The sequence below is a fragment of the Zingiber officinale genome, chromosome 11A (genome assembly GCF_018446385.1).
Source record: "Zingiber officinale cultivar Zhangliang chromosome 11A, Zo_v1.1, whole genome shotgun sequence".
NCBI lineage: Eukaryota > Viridiplantae > Streptophyta > Magnoliopsida > Zingiberales > Zingiberaceae > Zingiber > Zingiber officinale.
In genome coordinates, this window is record NC_056006.1 from 76,980,436 (window position 1) to 77,000,233 (window position 19,798).

General features: G+C 40.3%; 1 protein-coding gene across 3 annotated transcripts; it reads right to left on the reverse strand.

Moving 5' to 3' along the window:
- Positions 1-17,943: 17,943 nt before the first annotated feature.
- On the reverse strand, positions 17,944-18,715 carry LOC122032474 (two-component response regulator ORR41-like). Of its 3 annotated transcripts, none has more exons than XM_042591765.1 (4): positions 18,644-18,715; positions 18,415-18,561; positions 18,218-18,337; positions 17,944-18,105 (listed from the first exon to the last, which is right to left on the reverse strand). In XM_042591765.1, the coding sequence occupies exons 1-4, from the start codon at positions 18,695-18,697 to the stop codon at positions 18,070-18,072; spliced, it is 357 nt and encodes a 118-aa protein (XP_042447699.1). In that variant the 5' UTR covers positions 18,698-18,715; the 3' UTR covers positions 17,944-18,069. The 3 variants fall into 3 exon arrangements, with proteins under 3 accessions (XP_042447699.1, XP_042447698.1, XP_042447696.1); XM_042591764.1 differs by having other exon boundaries at positions 17,944-18,132; XM_042591762.1 differs by having other exon boundaries at positions 17,944-18,135.
- Positions 18,716-19,798: the final 1,083 nt, after the last annotated feature.

Consider the following 19,798-nt stretch of genomic DNA (forward strand, 5'->3'; position numbering starts at 1 on the left):
ACTTTTAAACCTCCTCAAAACTGATCGGACGGTCCAGAATTCTCGAGCTTGATCAACGGCTGGATCATCTAAAATCCGATCTTCAACAGTCCAGATCTTCATCGACTACAGTTGTTCTGGAGCTTGATCGCCTCAATTCGCCCTAGATTTGATCGCAAATGTGGTCTGATTTGATCAGGTCCATGACCCTTTTGATGCCTACAAAATCATAATCAAATATTAACATCAAATATCATAAAAATAAGCTAATTTGTAATTAAGTCCAAAATCAAATGCAATTACAAAATGTAATGTATATGTGAGTTTAAGCTATGAATAGACCATCAAAAATATGCATTATGAATCAAAATAATATAGCTAAATCATGGTTATCATCGAGCAACTTCAGATGTCTATTCTTCTAATTTGGAGGATAGTTCAGTACCACGAGCATTGGTTGATTGTAGTTGGGACTGGAGACTTTCTATGTCAGCTTTATATCTTTGTGATTGCTCAGTCTCCATCTTGAGCAACTGGATAGTTTTTTCCAATTGAGTAGACAAACCCTTTAGTTTTTTGTCCACCTGATCAGGAGATAGCTCATAAACCTATTTCTTCAGAGCTTCATTCTCTTGGATTAGGGTATGCAACAAACGGGCTATACTCATGTTATATATCCAGCGCTGGAAAATAAAGAGCATTAAGTGGATGTGTAATGAAATAGGACTGTAGAGGAAAATAAAGGTACCTTCGTCTCCTCCAGAGAGAATTTATCAGCCATTTTGGAGTAGTCAATGCCTTCAAATACTCGATGTACCTCCTCCCTAGCTGTGGTGAAAGACCCTTCCAAGAGTATGGGTTGGGTAGCAATAATGGAAGAAGTAGAAGACAAAGAAGTTTGAAGCGAAGGGGGACAGTAGATAACGTAGGGTACGTTGTGAGGGGGTAAGGTCATCTGTTCAGGAAAGTTCATAAAAAAGGGAGGTGAAGAGCTACCACTGGGGATAGTTGGGGTGGCAGACAAAGAAGGAACAAGTGAAGGATAAAAAGCCGAGAGAGGAAGATTAGGAGAAGAAGGAGCATCATCCGAAGGAGGAAGGTCTCCAAAATGAGAAACAGATTTCTGTTTCGGGGATGGAGCAAGGGTCAGCTTACATTTTTTCTTGGCGGGGGTTGCTTCAGGTGATTGTTCCAAAGTCGACGAAAAAGTAGGCTCATCAACGGGAGGAAGGTCAATGGAGGCTCCTTCTAAAGCTATATTTTGAGAACCAGAAGCGCCCTCTGTGTCAGCGAGAGCTGCTGATGAGGAGGGTTGACCCAATGCAGCAAGGAGCTCTTGCTCCTTAGCAGCAATTAATTCCTCCGACAAGCATTATTGATCGTCGATCGCAGCCGCATACAGAGCGTCCACTACACAAAATAAAAAATATCTTAGTTAGTAAAAAAGGATTGGGATAGATGAATAAAGACTTACCAAGAGAGTCGTGAAGCTCTATCTTGACAGGACTTAACCAGAAGAGATAGAGGAGGTCATCACGAATCTACTTATGAATGAACAAGTGAAAACCTGATAGCTTCTGGGAATAGGTAACAAAAGAAGGGTGCCTATGCAATTCTTTTATGTCAGGGAGAGTGGGTAGAGAGGATTTCCAGGAAGAAGACCAACGGACAGGTTCCGGAAGTTCCACAAAAAAGAAGCGGGACTTCCATCCTTTAATAGAAGAAGGCATCTCCTCAAAGAAAGTTATTTTAGGTCTTGATTGAAATAGGAAGACACCGAGATATGATTTCTTTGGGTATGAAAACATGAAGAAATTTTAGGGGGTTGGAGGGATGTTATGAATACGAAAGAGCATGTACAAATCACAAAGATAGCGAAAAGCATTGGGGGCGAATTGCTGTAAGAGAATGTCAAAATACTGGCTAATTTCTACCAAAAAAGGGGGAATAGGAAAATGCAAGCCCGCCACTAGTTAATCTTTGAAAAAGGTGATACAATTTTTATGGGGAAGGTGAGAGCGAGAATTAGCATTAGGAATGGTAATGCGATAGGTCTTGGGGATATCATATAAAGAACGAAGAGCGAACCTATCAGATTTGCGAATAATAGAACGGATTTGGACATACCAAGACGAGAAGGACTCGTGAGCCATAGAACAGTACAAGAATTCAAGAAAAACAACTTACTGAGATTTTAAGAAGAGGGAGCAACACGGAGAAACAGGAAAGGAAAGGAGGTCAGTGGAGAATGTAAAAAACCCAAACAGTTTGGCGAGCGTAAGGAAGAAGACGAAGAGGTAAAGGGTTTAGGGTTCTTCAAAAATATTAAGTAATAAGAAACACTGTTGGATGTAAAGAGCACCCATGAGGAGAGCTGTGGATCTCGCAAAGAAAAGACGCGATAGGACGCCCTCACAAAAGCGTGCGTCTTATTATGTCAGGAAAGAGAAATTAGCAAACGCGTGTTAGGAAATGGTAATCACGCATTTATAATAGACACAACATGGCAAATCATACTCATATCAGCGCCGCCATATCGCACACTACTAATGTTCTCTTCCCGTTGAAGAATCAATCAGTGAGCAAAAGATGTTGAAAAAGTGTCTGGTTTCCTAGGTGTAATAAATAGAGGAGATTATTATTAAATTATAATGTGAAAAAGAATTAAGATATCTGAACGGTTCACAAGTCCGCCCGGTCTTGTAAACAGGATGGACCTTAAAGAGTTATTTAATCACATACAAGGGATTGTCCGTTTTCTCATTCTAGGTGTGATCAAACATATTACATTACACGTCCCTCTCAAACATCAAACCTTAACATTATCAGCGGTAATTTTACAAACATAGTTCTTGGGCCACCATAAGTATATCAAACCCATTCGAACTATTCCTAGTCAAGTAAGGGGAAGGGAATATTTTACCTGGTACTACGGTGGAGAGAGAGAGATCGGGCGTCCAATGGAATTTCACTGTCGTTTATAGACGTTAGATCGTATTCCCGCACCTAAATGGGAGCGGGAAGTATAATGTCAGCTTGGGCAGAAGGAAGAAGTTGGCCCCGTCTTCGGGTGTTTATGGGGGTTCTCCCTCACAAACAAGTGACTAAAGGTTCCTCTCCGGCCTAATTTGATCAAACTCAGCTTGCAAAATATCCACCTTAGCTTGCAGCCGATATAACTCTTATCATTGCTGCGATATTAGCAAACTGTCTATATGGACCTTCCTAGTTAGCGCAACTATCTCTGAAGCATGACGAGCCTTCAAATCATTTAACTCTTTAGTCTTGTGTTATAGATCCCGATAATCTTTGTCCCTCAAAAAAGTTTCGGACCAAGCTTGGGGTGAGGCTGCCAACGGTAGCACCTCCGGTTCTCTATGCAAGGAACAATGCTGGTCTAGAACCTGCATCGCCTCAACCAATGATTTACCCTTCTCTCGCAACAATTAATCCCAGAGGGAAGGATCTGAGGCCATGAGTCTCGACAAATCTATAGAGTAAAATGGAGCAAAGAGGAATGAAGATGGGTGTGGAAGGAAGCAAGAGCACAGCTCTATATAACGTGCCAAAAGGAGTCACGAGAGCACCGTGGGAGAGGTCACGGGATCATTGTAAAAGGAGTCACGGGATCCCTGTAAATAATATCACAAGATCATTGTAAAAGTTATCACAGAGTTACCTCAGAAGATATTCAGAGGTCAAAAATAAACTTAGGTCTAGTCAGTCGGCTATACCTCCTTTGACTAGACATGAAATGGAGGCTAGTGATATAGGTTATGATAAGTGGACCCTTTGTAGGAGAAAGAAATGGGATGACAAGGACGAGGAAGGCTGAAAAGGGAAAGATGAGGGGCCGCCTAGAAAAGTCTGACCCAATAAGGGGGTCGCTACACGTATGGCAAAAAGAGATCGGTCGAACTTAATAAATCGACCGAGCATATAAGTTGGGTAGGCAAAGGTCGACCGAGGGAGGGTCGACCAGGCGAGAAGGCTTATATATGCCTGACCGATTAACTTCGACCGATAGGGCATGGTCGGTCGAGCTCCATAGACCGACCGAGCACAGTGGATCTACGGAGCATATAAGACTGGCAGGCAGGATCCGACCAAATATAAAAGACCGACCGGGTATGAATGGTCGGTCGAGCATAAAGGATCAACGCGGCATAAGGAAAGTTTAATCTTAGGCAGTCTGAGGCATGTTAGGGTCACTTGAGCATATGAGTTTGGTAAGCAAAGATCGATCGGACACAAGTGCTCGGTCGAGCATAAATAACCGACCGACCATAGAGAATCAGCCGAGTGTAGAAGTTCTTAAGCTTGCACATAATAGACAAGGATCAGACGAACGTATCAGATCGGCCAAGCATATGAGCTCAGTATGTAAAGACCGGCTGAGTATAAGATACCGATCGTACATAAAAACACTTAGCATCAAAGCTGTCCTGAAGGCCTATATATGTCCGACTGGTTGGTCTCGGTCAATAAAATAGGGCCGACCGAGCTTAACTGACCGGTCAAACACAAAGGTAGTTAGTGTCATGCGACTAACCAAAGGAAGGGCTAACGGGCAATGGTGCTTTTACACACCCGACTGGTTAATCTCGGTCGGCAAGGCGTGACCGTCCGGACTCAATAGACTGGCCGAATATGAGAAGTAGATTGAACATAAAGGTCTTTAGTCTTACACGGTTTCTGGCATATTTTAGTAGAGTCCTGATCAAGTATGAATACCAAATCGAGTATAGAATACCGGCCGAGACTAGTATAACAAAATGTTGGTTGCTACTCGGAAAACCTAGAGGTTCCACTGTACAAAAATTTTGTACAAAGGTCTGAACCTTTTCCTAGCTACCATGTGTTCTTTTAAATTAAATTTTGGATCGCCTGCGGAACTTAACACGTTTGATCCAAAACTTAATCTATTTGTTCTTTTAGGTTTAGACTTGGATCTCCTGCAGAACTTAACACGTTTGATCCAAATCACCTTAAGTTATTAATTCCATTAAATATTAATTTCCATAATTGGTTCCCAGTACTGATGTGGTGAGGCACATGGCATTCTTGGATATGGAAGCAACCACCACCGACTAGACAAAACCTTTTATGGAAAGCTAATATTTAATTTCCTAAAATAACTTTAGGTTAACCGAAAGGAACAATCAAATCACAAGGAAAAATAAAACAAAAGAACACAACATCGAAAAACATATTCGAAATACTAGAATCGTAAGCCTCTTGTATTTGGTATTATTTCCAAAAATAACTAGTATGATGCGGAAAGAAAAATTACTAGTTATACCTTTTAGAAAGACCTCTTGATCTTCTACCGTATTCCTCTTCTAACCTCGGACGTTGTGTGGGCAACGATCTTCCGAGATGAGAAACCACCAATGAACCTTCTTCTCCTCCTAGCTAGGTTCGGCCAACACAAGAGAGCTTCACCAAGGAAGAAGAAAAACACCAACCAAGCTCCAAGGGATGCAAGCTTTCTCTCCTTCTTCTTCTTCTTCTCCAAGTAGTATCCGGCCACCACAAGAGCTCCAAGCAAGAGGGATGTTTCGGCCACCACAAAGAAGAAGAGAGGGAGAGGATGTTGGCCGGCCACACCAAGGAATAAGAGGGGGAGGAAAAATAATAGAGGTTGTACACCATGAAGGCACCCCCACCCCTTCTTTTATATTCCTTAACCTTGGTAAATTAGGAAATTTAATTACAATAAAATTTCCTTAATTTCCTTAACATGATTTAATTGAGAAAAATAAAATAAAATTTCCCAATTAAACTCTTAATGACCGGCCACATCATAGAGAGGCAAATTAGACAAGTTTCAATCAACAAATTAAAACTTCCTAATTTGTTTCCGGAAATTTTAAAAATAAAAATTTCTCTTCAAATATCCCTTCATGGTTGATAAAAAGAAATTTCTATAATTTTAATTTTTTAACATATGAATAATTTTTAAAGAGAAAATAAAATATCTTTACAATTTACAAATAAGGAAAGAGATCTAATCTCTTTCTTTAATCTTTTGTAGATCCTTTTAATAGAGATATTTTAATTTTAATTCTCTTTAATAAATTATATCTTCCACATAATAAAAATTAAAATTAAAATTCTTTTAATTTAATTATAGCTTGGGTTCAAGCTAGCACACCTAAATCAGCACTTGGACTTGATTGACAAGCCAGTTTTAACAGAGGCTTCCCTTTGAGGGTAGAAGGTGGATATAGGTGGGTATATAACACTCTATTAAGAGGCTACGATAGGGACCGAGAGGAGGAATTGGTTTGGTCTCCGATAAAATTAAGCATCCCATGTTCGCCTGAATACACAACTTAATTTTATCAATAATAATTCATTCCACTAGAGAACTATTATTGAACTACCGCACCAATCCCAAATTACATTTTGGGCTCCTTCTTGTTATGAGTGTTTTAGTCGCCCTGTGTTTAAGATATCGAATGTCCACTAATTAAGTGAGTTCTTGACAACTCATTTAATTAATATCTTAGTCCAAGAGTAGTACCACTCAACCTTATCGTCATGTCGGACTAAGTCCACAGGTTTAACATGACAATCCTTATGAGCTCCTATTGGGGACATTATCAACCTAGTATCTCTAGGACACAGTTTCCTTCTATAATCAACAACACACACTATAAGTGATATCATTTCCCAACTTATCGGGTTTATTGATTCATCGAACTAAATCTCACCCATTGATAAATTAAAGAAATAAACATCAAATATATGTGCTTGTTATTATATTAGGATTAAGAGCACACACTTCCATAATAACTGAGGTCTTTGTTTCTTTATAAAGTCAGTATAAAAGAAACGACCTCAAATGGTCCTACTCAATACACTCTGAGTGTACTAGTGTAATTATATAGTCAAGATAAACTAATACCTATTTACACTACGACCTTCTAATGGTTTGTTCCTTTCCATTTTGGTAGTGAGCTACTGTTTATAATTTATAAGGTACTAATAACATTATCTTCTGCATGTGACACCACATACTATGTTATCTACAATATAAATTAATTGAACAACTACAAACAAATGTAGATAATTTGACCAAATGTGATTCTTTATTCAAAACAAATGTTTACAAAAACTTAGGCTTTCAGTATACACTCCAACACAAAAGATATTCCTCATATATACAAAATGGGCTTTTGTGACTAATCAGGTGTATGTAATAGGTGAACCATAACAATATGTGATCATATGATAGCTTAATTAGTTTGGTGGCAAATAGCTTCTAGAAGTCTATGCAAGTATGCTAAACGACAAAGAAGGTACATCTGGGGTAAGAAAAAGATTCCTTAAAGTATTATTGCAGTTCTGCTTATGTCATCTCTTAACAAACTTTAACAAATCAGGGTCTACCTCATGACTATTGAGGTTAGATGAGATGGAATAAAAAGGGGAATCCTCTCCACTGGTAAGGTACGCAAACATACGCATTGCATCCAAATTAAACCCTAATTCTCATACTGCTTCTTCTTCTTCTCACCGGAGACTAACTTGAGTGTCGGAGGGCATAGTCAGGGATTGCCACCCCGATCTTAGGTCACTAACGCTTTGTCGGTTGGTCTCATCGTGTGCAGGAGGACGAGATCATCTCATCTATTGGATTGTCGAGCTTTGGCCGAACCACGGGGCCACCTCACCGGAATTCCTTTTTGCAAGGTATTATTCATAGATCCGCTTTAATTTTCTCGGGTCTATTGTGCTGCATTTAAGTGTTTGAGAGGTCCACTGTGGTTTTCTCATACCCTTCCCCATTCGTCGACATCAGAGTCATTATTCGCCACCACTCGCTGTAGCCCAATGCTTCATCTCGCCAGCTCTCAGACAGGATCAGAAGAAGTTGAGGCTATGGATTAGTCTAACTTAAAGTTATTGTCAAACATCAAAAGGGAGAAGATTGTTGGTGCAATATCCCCTGGGTCAAGGTTAACCAGGTTGACTAGTCTTGAGTTGGTTCAAGCCTGAGTCCTGATATTTGGGTTTCAATGTTTGATAATACGTGGAGGTTGTAGGTGCAATCGTCAGATTGGGGAGATTGCTGGTGCAATTCCCCTTTGGTTAGGGTCTGACCAGTTTGGTGTGAAGAAGAGTCAAGTAGGTCAAGGCTGACAAGATACTTGACTGGGAAAGTCCTAACTGGAGGTTATACAGTTGGAAAAACCTGGTGAGTGAAGCCAGGCAAGTGAAACTCCCGATGAGTGAAGCTGGGCAGTGGGAAAATCTTGGTGAATGAAGCAGGTGAAAATCCTAGTGAGTGGAGCTATGTGAAAGTGCTGGTGAGTGAAGCCAGACAGAAGGGAAGTCCAAATCAGTGAAGCTAGGCAGATGAGAAGTCCTAGTGAGTGAAGCCAGGCATGTGGAAATCCAGGTGGGTCAAGGTTGACCAGACACCTGGTATTGGAAAGTCCAAGTAAGTCAAAGAATTGATCGGATACTTGGCACGAGAAAATCCAGATGGGTAAAAGATGACCGGACATATGGTGGAAGTCCAAGTGGGTCATGGAGGACCGGATACTTGGCACGAGATGGTAAGTCCAAGTGGGTCAAGGTTGACCGGACATTTGGCACAAGGAGAAAAGTCCAAGTGGGTTAAAGGAATTGACCAAACACTTGGTGAAGGAGTTCTAGCAGGTCAACGTTGACCGGATGTTAGGTATGATGGTCCAACAAGTCACGGTTGACCAGATGTTGGAATTAGGGACCCTAGACTTGGTTTAAGCAAGTCAAAGGGAGACCAATCGATCAGCCAATCGATTGAACAGGGGTTCAATCGATCAGCCGATCGATTGGGGCTGTGCTGCGACAAGCAGTGGCCCAATCGATCGGCCGATCGATTGGGAGCTTATATCGCACGTACAGAAGTATTCCCAATCGATCAGCCAATCGATTGGGCACCTCCAATCGATCGGTCGATCGATTGGGGAACTAGAAATTGCACACAAAAGTTGAATCGATCGGGCGATCGATTCAGGTGATTTTCAGAGAGCACATAGGCGCTCTGAATCGATCGACCGATCGATTCAAAGCCTGTCCAATCGATTGAGAGTCATTCAATTGATTTGGAACCGACCGTTGCGCTGGTTATAGTCATTGGTGAGCAATTTCTTCGATACGGCTTCTAGTTCCTCCATGCCATCTCCAGCGATTACTCTCGGTTGTCGACGCCAGTTCTTGAAGATTTCTTGGAGCAAAGTGTTGCTACACTTCCAAGGTCAAGAGGCGTTCTACAACAAGAAGAAGAAGTTAGGGTTAGGGTTTTTCGGTGTATTGAGAGTGTTGTAAGGCTTCTCCGCCTTCGGTAGTTATCGTAAAGGAGGATTTTCATAGTGGAGAGTGCTCGCATGTGTGGATCCTTGGATTAGTCACCTCTTCTTGAGGTAGAAACCAAGTAAATCTTTTGTGTTAGCGTTGTAAGTTTGCTTCGAGTTCATTTTGCTACATATTATCATCAAAGAAGCAAGCTACGAGAAGTGCGATGAGCTATTCAACCCCTCCCCCCCCCTCTAGCACATTTCGACCCTAACAAAGACGGTCAACGCCCGGATGTCAAATGGTCGAATGGAGGACAATTGCAATGGTCGGTCAGGCGATCAGACCCTGACTGGAAGGATACGAGTCTGAGCTGACCCCCACTTTGGCTTGGGATGATACGCGAGACAACCGACTCTCAACGTGTGATGTAAAGTGGTAGGACATCGTACGGGACCTGGCCAGGGGAGCAGCGAAGTCCGGGCCAAGTGGCTTCCCCGCTCGACCAAGCAACGAGACCTGGTCATGGAAGGAACGGAGTCCCGGTCGAGCGATTACCCCGCTTGGCTAAGCAACGAGACCACTGTAATATCTCTCGATATCCTTTTGGGAGATAGTGCAGCTGCCATGAGGCATGGTCGACAAGTAGATCATAGGGCTAAAGCTTCTACTGTTGCATGCCCTATGGTATCAGGGGTACTTTCTTGATAAGGCTCTTTCATGGGACACCTGGGAGAGCTTGCCCATGCCTCGAGAAGCATGCGCGCTGCCCACCGGAGCTCTATATAAAGAGGGGTCCTTCACCGGCGGAGTTACGCATTACGATTGAATTCCACTGTTAATACTATTGCTCTGCTTCTCTACATTTTTCGGTGACTGACTTAGGTGTCGGAAGGTCAACGCTAGGGATCCCTTCCCTGGCCCGGTACTGACGCTGTTTGTTTTGCAGAGGGGAGCAAAGTCCAAGTTCGATCAACGAAGTCATCACCTTCCAACTTTCTAACTTCACGATTTCGAACAGGATCAATGCTCAATCTAGTTTTGCATATCTCCAATTAAGTTATTGAGATAATTACTAATGTCGCATGAATTTTTGATGTTTTATTGAATCTATGATACGCTTTCAAATTTAATGAATACATGCATAAATTTTTATTTTTATAACAAATCTAGCCCTCTGTAATTACTCCCCCTTGCCAAAACTCTTCCTTACGGGCTTGCACTTCTCCAACTTTGGAATTGCAACCATTCAATTTGTCTTGCTGCATTTAACTAGAGGCTAGAGTCATATTTTCTTATGACTAGGTACGTGTCCACTGCAAAATTAATTATTATTAACGATTAAATATTCCGTCAGTATTCCGTCAATAATTAACATTATCAACGAAATACCGATAAAATTTACGATATCGGAAGTCATTTGGTCGGCAATTTAATTTACCGATGGAATTATAATTCAGTCGGTAGGTTCCGACGGAATTCCATTTTCCGTCGGTAAAAAATAAACGGCAGCTAACGGCAATTTCTGATTGAATAAATTTCAGTCGGAAAGCTCTTGACGAAAGTCATAATTCCGTCGGGACGTACCGACGGAATAACGAAATCCGTCGGTACATCCCAATGGAAGCTTTAATTCTGTAGGGAATCCCCGACAGAAATATGTATTTCCGTCGGAAATATATCGAAAAGTTTACTATACTGCCGATATTTTACTGACGGAAACCACAATTCCGTCGGTAAAAAATTGAAAAATAAAAATAAAAACCTGCTCATATTTTACTCATTTCCCATATACAATTTTAATATAAATACAAGTCATCACAAGCGAGGGCATCACAAACATAATTATACATATATCACAATCCACACAATATACTCACAACATACAACAACAAGATCACAATATAAATCAATCCACAATCTCCAAAATACAACATACAATATAATACATAAACATAAGTGAACGGCAAATGCAAAATCTCCAAAATACAATAAAATCCAAGTGTCAAGTGCTCACAATCATAAGTATCTAAAAGTATATAAGTGAACCGCAAATACAAAATATCCAAAATACTTACCATGATACATCACCTATACATATATCCAAATATAATCATGTAAAAGTCAAATACAAGAGATTATGATTAGAATGAATCGATACAAATGTAATATAACTCAAACATTGTAATATATAACTAATTTTACATGTAAAAAAATACCTAGATTATATTTTGGATAACCAATAATAGTGGTGACGGTGAATGTACCAATATAAACTCCTGAAAAATGTTAAACACTTTAAGATAAACATCTAATAATATCCCAATAGAATAAATATATTTGACTTAATTATTTTCTAAGAAATTCTAAAAAAAACAAGTTATAGTTGAACATACCTCAAAAAAATTTAATCATCAACGAGGTCTGATGGGTCGGGGTCTGATGGGTCTCGGGTCTCCTCTGACTGGGGCTACTATGAATGGGGTTGCTGTGATGGGTCCCATCTAGCAATGATTGCTTGTATCTGGGCCAATGTCTGCTCCTTAGCAGCCCACTTATTCTCCCACCTCTGATCCATTGTAGTCATTTGAGTCTTCAATTCTTGGTTTTCTTTTCTTAATGACTCCGCCTCATAAAAAGAAGAGGAACTCGCACGGCCCCTAGGAGTCCTCAAGCGATCAAATACCACCTTGGCCTGGGAGCCAAGGCCGTAGAGGGAGGAGTTCTTTGTCCTTCCACCCACAACATCATAATAAATTTCGTTTATTTGCTGGATGGATAGATCCTGTGACTCCCCTCTCTCTACCGATGACTGAGATTTCTAAGCAACCCTACTTGTTATTTCCTCCTGTGTAGAAAAAATATACAATTTATATCTTATACACAATTATTAAATCTAATTAATCATTATTAAAGATTAAATATAAATTGCAAGTTAATAATTCAAACCCCAATGTTCTTGGATCGAAGATCAACATATGTGGCATCCTTTCTTTGGTGAGTCTTGAGAAAGATCTCCAGGCAAGTGGGTTGTCTTTCTGAAGAACGCTCCTGCATGCACAAATAAGTTTGACTAAAATTATACAAGTTTATTAATAAATAAAAATTTGATTTATATAACTTTAAATTAAAATCACCAGATCCATAGCGTGCTCAACAATGGATCGAGATCCTGATGTATGCCAAGCAGATCCAGTACTCGGGCCACCTGGCCTTGTATTCCTATTCGCTCGAGCTTTTAGAGTCTTTGTCTGCCATCTTCCTACAGACCAAGTGGTCATCCATGCACTCCAGATCTCGTCGGATACATATGCTGGTCGTGTGTCATCCTTTCTCACATAGTATAATAGGTCTTTATACAACTTGGCACAATAAATATTCCAAGTTGCTACAAATTCTACCTCATGCTCATCCTCCCACGTATATTTTTTCTACAATTAAAAATTAAAACTTTAGTATATTAAAGGATAAATATATTGTACATATTCAATTTACTTATCACAAATTCTTGATAATAAAAATTCTTAGTTTCAGAGTCTACATGTCTCCATGTAGTACCAGATATGCAAACTCTTTCCTTAAATTTTCGTGTAATATATGTCGATACTCGATGTCCATAAGGAGTAAACCTATATATAAACAATATTAAGACATAATTAAGATATATGTTATAAATAAAGAAAGAACTTGAATTACTAATAATAAAAAAATACTTATGACTCTCCAAAAACCCTAAGGACGGTGGATCCACGGAGTGGTGCTGGAAGATCTGCCATGATACCTAATATCTAAAAAAAATATTACAGCACATCATAATAAGTCTTTAATAACATGATAAAAAAGCAACAAAACATGATTGAAGCATAACTTACTAGATGAATAATAATGCTAAAATTTAATCAATGCTAAACTCTGGAAGCATTTCTACTCAACATTAACAGTTTGTAAATCGTCGTCGCTAGATTCTGTTAGTTCAGCAAAATCCTCACTGCTGGATTTCTCTCCATCATCTATCTCCTCGTCAGTGGCATTACCATCTACAAGTAATTATGATGTAGATTGGAGTTGTGAATCAAACGAATGTCTCTCTACTTCTTTATTCTGAAATGCATCATGGTTTTGAGCAGTAATGGTGTTCGGCATTTCTATGGTCGAACGAGACTTCAATCGACAAACAGATAACCATTCACTAGCTCTTCTTTTCTTCGTAGGATATTCAAGATAAACAACTTAACCCGCTTGTATTGCAAAAATGAAAGGTTCAAACTTATTGAACCTTCTGTTTACATTAACCTCAACTAAATTATAATTTGGATGTATTCTGATACTTGTTCTTGGGGTCGGATAATACCATGAACATTTGAACAACACACACCTTTTTATCGGTAATGTAGGATATTCAACCTCTATAATTTCCTCAAGTCTACCATAGTAATCAAACTCAGTGTTATTGGTGTTGATAGATCCTTTAACGCAAACACCAGAATTAAAAGTTAATTTCTGTGAATCTCGTTGTGTCACATGGAATTTGAGACCATTAACATAGTAACCTGAATAAATTATTATTTGGCGAAGGGGTCCAGATGCAAGATTCAATATTCTATCATCTTGTACATTAGATATTCTTTGGTCTTTCACCTATCAAAATAGTTTTGAGAAAAATTAGGACCAAACTTAATTTAATAAAGAATTATGAAAATATCTCTAACTCACATATATTTGAAATCATAATGCAAATTCAGTCTCTAACTTTTCAGCAACCTCACTTGCAGTCATTGATGGATTTTGTAGATATAATTGTTGTTCATACAAGCTTTGAAAGAAGGTAATTATAAGAAAATTAGGATATCAAGCAAATAAGTACAATGAAATAAAAGCTTGATTAGAGAAGTTAACTTACTTTATGTATGGTTTGACCTCATCACAGTTTAAGAGTATGCATGTTCTTGCAGCATGGTATTCTTGTTGAGTTAACCATCTAGAAATAGATGCACCCATTGGTTTACTAGAAAATTTGAAAATAGAAAGCATCGATGGGTCTATATTCTAAGTATCATCGGAATTTCTAGGACATTTACGATGTCTGGTTTAACATTATCAGCAAAATAATAAGAGCAGAAAGAAGATGCTTCCTCAACCAGATAAGCATTACATATTGACCCTTCAACTCTTGCTTTATTACGAACATTATTTTTAAATTTTCTCAAAAACCTTTCAAATGGTTACATCCATCTATACTGCACAGGACCAGCTATTCGTGCCTCATATGGTAAATGTACCGGTAGATGTTCCATTGAATCAAAAAAACTAGGTGGAAATATGTGCTCCAACTTACAAAGTATGAGAGGAATGTCAGTCTCTAGCTGAAGCATATCGATCGTCATAATACACTTTGTTGTCAAATCTCTGAAAAAAAGACTCAACTCTGTAAGTGCTTGCCAAACATTATTGGGAAGCAAATCATGAAAAGTTATTGGAATAAGTCTTTGCATGAACACATGGCAGTCATGACTCTTCATTCCAAACATCTTTAATTTGTTCATGTCAACGCATCGAGCCATATTCGAAGCATATCCATCTGAAAATTTGATTTCTTTTAACCAACTACATAAAGCTTGTTTGCCATCTTTGTCCAATGTATAACAAGCTTTTGGAAACTTATTGGTTGTTTCATTCTGATGCAACTCTGATCTATTGACTAGTTCTTTTAATTCCTCACGTGATTTTGCAGTGTCCTTAGTTCTTCTAGGTACATTCATCACAGTGTTGAAGATATTATCAAAGAAATTTTTCTCAACATGCATCATATCTATATTGTGTCGAATAAGTAGATACTTCCAATAAGGCAGCTCCCAGAATATGCTCATTTTCTTCCAACCACACTTGCACATCCTAACAAGATATTTATTTATCTCATCAGAATTAGGCTGAGATACTGGGAGAAATTCATAACTATCTATTTGTTCAATGATTTCTTCACTTGAAGTATGGACTGCTGGGGGAGGTTTTCTGACTACAACATTCTTTAGAAAATTTTTCTTATTTCACCCAAAAGAGTGATCCAGTGGTAGAAGTTTATGATGATTATCAAACCAAGATACTTTCCCACTACAAGGTAATGAAAATGCATCGGACTCTATCATGCAATGTAGGCATGCTAATTTACCAGCCGTACTCCATCCCGACAACATTGAGTATGCTAGAAAATCACCGATCGTCCATAATAAGGCAACATCCAATGTAAAATTAGTTTTACTTGCAATATCATAAGTCACCAACCCTACATTCCATAATTCATTCAGCTCGGCAATTAGAGGTTGCAAGAAAATATCTATCTTATCTTTTGGATTGGCTGGACCAGGACTAAGTACAGTAAGGAACATAAATTCATCTTTCATGCACATCCATGGCGATAAGTTGTACTGTGTTAATATAACTGGACAAGATGAATATTGTTGTCCCGACTGACCAAATGGTTGAAATTCATCTGCAGAAAGTCCCAATCTCACATTACATCGTTCCATTGCAAAGGAGGAAAACACAATATCAAGATGTTTCCATGCAGGAGAATCACAAGGATGACACATTATACCTCCTTCGTGCTCATGCTTATGCTCATGATGCCACAACATGTGGCCAGCTATAGCTGCAGTTGCATACAAGCGTTGAAGTCTAGCAGTTAATGAAAAATAATACATCACTTTCCAAGCAATATTTTTCCTCTTCTTCCTTGGTATGCGAGTATGATGCTTAAAACGAGGGTGAGTACAGATTTTACACTCATTCAAATCACTGTCTTCATTCCAAAATATCATACAGCTGTTTATACAACAATCAATCTTCTCTATAGGCAAACCTAAACCTCTGATCAATTTCTTTGTTTCATAGAAGCTATCAGTTATTATGTTATCAGCAGGGAGCAACTATGACATCAATTGACAAATGTCATCGTAGCATCTTTCTGAAAAATGATATTCTACTTTCATATTCAATAACATTGCAGTAGCTGATAGTTGAGAATGACTAGAAGGAATGTCTTCCCACACTTCTCTTTCACTAGCCTTTAACACTTCATATAGTTGCTGATATTCAGAAGTTGGTATTTCATCTATATTCGAATAATCAACTGCATTCATCGCATCTTGAACCATTGATTGCATTGAAATATCAATATTATTTGATGCTTCAGGAGCGATAACAGTAGTTCTAGAAGATGAACCACCAGAAGGCCCAATTGGTTCATATAAATAAGGCTCTCCATGACAGTACCAATTGTAGTAATTTGGTATAAAATTATTTCTACATATATGTATTTTTACAGTATCATCATCACAAAATGCTCTATTTTGACATTTTTATGATTGCACGGACACCGTAACTCAACATCATTCATATATTCTGGATGACTTTTAGCAAATTTCACAAACTGTTCAACTTCAGCAATAAAATCATCTCTGATAAAATCATTGTCTAATCGATTGTACATTCAAGCTTTGTTCATATACATTGTTACCTAATGAGAATATAATTTGAAATATTATTAAACTTGTATCACTTTAAATAAGCTTAAATAAGGCATTATATGCAAAATTTCATCTCACGATCATCGTATCATATTACTGAAAATCTCCTCTACACTAAAGCAAATAAATGAAACTAATATACACATGTTGTTTCTTAGAACATCATTAAATAAAATAATCATACATATATGAAAGTAAAACAAATCTAATATATATAATAATGAACATGCAACAAACAATGGCCACGATATGCAGCCCCTGCGGCTAGCCGAGAGCAGGCAGCGAGCAGTGTCCTCAGCGGGCGGCCTGCGGCGGCCAGCCTCCAGCCGCTAACCTGCGGCGGTCGGCCTCCAACCGCCAGCTTGCGGTGGCTGACATGCCACAGACAAGCACCTGCGCCGGCCCACCGACCGCGAGCAGGCCCCAGTGACCCGTCGGCAACTAGCAGGCCCCGGCGGCCCGCCGGCAACGAGCAGGCCGCAGCGGCTACTGTGTGTGTGAAAATGAACAGACGAGAGAGGAGAGGAGCATACCTGAGTCGCTTGTTGCGGATCGCGGTGAACGGAAGAGGGCACGAGGCTGCTGGACGCAGAGGAGATCGTCAAAGCCAGAAAATCGCCGAGAGAGAGGAAAAAACAGGTCGATCGCGCGAAGAGGAAGAGGTCCAGTGCCCTAATTCTAATCTATGTTACCGACAGAATTAACGTTCCATCGGTATATACCGACGGAATTAACGTTCTGTCAGTATATACCGATGGAACGTTATTTCCGTCGGTAGGTTTTCCGCCCGCAATCAATGAAATTTAAACCCCGTTAACTTGTACCCGTTAACCGGAGGTATTTACCGACGGAATTAATAATTCCGTCAGTACTATCTGAAACCCGCTAATCCGGACTCGCGATTTTCCGACTGAATTGGTTATTCTGTCGGAAAGTCCCGACAGAATATAATTCAGTCGGGAAATTCCGACGAAATATATTTCAGTCGGTAATTACCGACTGAAATAAATTCCATCGGTAATCCCGTCGTTAATATTGTAGGCATTTTTGTAGTGGTCAATTGTGATGCACACAAGAAACACTCTAAGAAGTCAGATCTCGATCGAGTTCCACAAAAGAAAGCATTTCCTAAAGTGCCAAATTCACTCCATTGATACATATTGCTCTTTATTAACTGAGAAGATGAACATGCTAACGTAGAAGGTGCTTCAATGGACAATTAAAATATCAGTTTGACATTCAGAGAGGTAAGTAAGCTGTAGCATGCACGCAGAGATCATGGACCTCGTCGAAGGCCATACTTGGTGAGGATCTGAGCCAATTTATCTTTCGTCAGGGGCTGCTATAGCAAACCAAGAGAACAAAAACTAAATATTCTCTCTTTATGTTGATCAAATGGCCATGAACTATGTGTATACGCATACCTTCTCTATGAATTCGTCGGCTCCGGCTTGGAGAAACAAATCCTTATGGCACTGCTGGGTGTCCGCCGAGAGAGCTACGATGGGGGCCTTCACTCCCAGTAATCGGAGCTGCTTTGTAGCCTGTAACCAATATCTAGCTAGTGAAGTGATCCAGATATATAAAAGAGCTGAAAGAGAAACTGAAGCATGGTACGTACTTCATGGCCGTCCATGACTGGCATTTCCCTGTCCATTAGGATGAGGTCGTAGGACTTGCCTCCTTTGACCGACTCCACGGCCGCCTTCCCGTTCTCCGCCTCCTCCAATGCCATCCCCTGTTCCACCATCAGCTTACTCACCACCACCTGCAGCCACCGATCGACGACGACGGTTCACTGCCAAGTAGTTTAACTGAAGAGCGAGTAGAATTAATATTCATAAATTCACCCGGGCGATCGCATTGTCCTCGACGAGGAGCGCCAAGAGCATCGAGTTCGCCATGAGAATAAAAGCAGAGCAGGGGAGAGAGGGAGGGTCGCGGACTAAACGTGGCTACTTGAAGTGCATGTTTCGTGGGCGTGGCCGGGTCCGCGTGCGCGCGATGTCGACCACGCGGCAGCGTGTACTGCGATAGTGGCCGGATATGGCAACCCGGTGACCGTCCTCGGCTTGCTGTAGTAATATTAATGCTTGAGGTGCGGACAACGCGGGTGACGCGGCGCGTGGCCCCGCAGCCGCCGTCGTCGTCGTCATCGTTCGTTCGTCCGGGGCCGGTCCTTCTCAGCCGTGCCACCCATCGTCTAGGTGGGGCCCGGCGGCGTCGGCGACTGCACTGTGCAGTGAGCTTAATAGAGCCCGTGAGGCATTTCCAAATTTGGCAAGCGTTGTCCTCAGCGAGAACACGTAGCTTTCTCTATGCCCTCAATAATGTCCTCCACATAACACACTGCAGCAACAGTGACAGAAAGTTAGTTGCAACTGTTCCGGCCTAGACACCTTAGCTTGGATGAGTTAATGAACTTGAGCGGGCTGTACGACTCTGATGGGATGCCGATGAGGAAGACGAATACATTTGAGCCTCACAAATACGTCGGGAAGTCCTCATTCTATTTAATTAGATTATATTTAGTAGGATATAATCTGTCATGTGATATTATTAACATTAAAATGTTGATTATTTTATTTTATTTTATTTTAAACTTATTGATATGATAATAAGGAGGGCTCATTCTGCGAGGATAGTTGTCACGGTGAAGGTCAAAATTAACACGGTCAACGTTCAGATATAATCGGCCGGTTAGGCGATTAATTAGGTCAACGCTCAGATATTATCGGCCGGTCGGACGATCAAGTCAACACTCAGATATCATTGGTCGGTCGAACGATCATGCCCCGATGGGAGGAGAAGATTCCAGCCCAATCCCGCCTTTGATACGGGGAGGTGTCAAATGACCGACGCTCAATGGAGTAGTGGACGTTGGACGGAAGAGGAGACGATATGCAGAAGCCGGGCCGAGCAGCTACCCCGCTCGGCCAGGCAACAGAACTCGACATTGGTAGAGCAAAATTTCGACCGAGCAGACATGACACAAGTACAGGGGA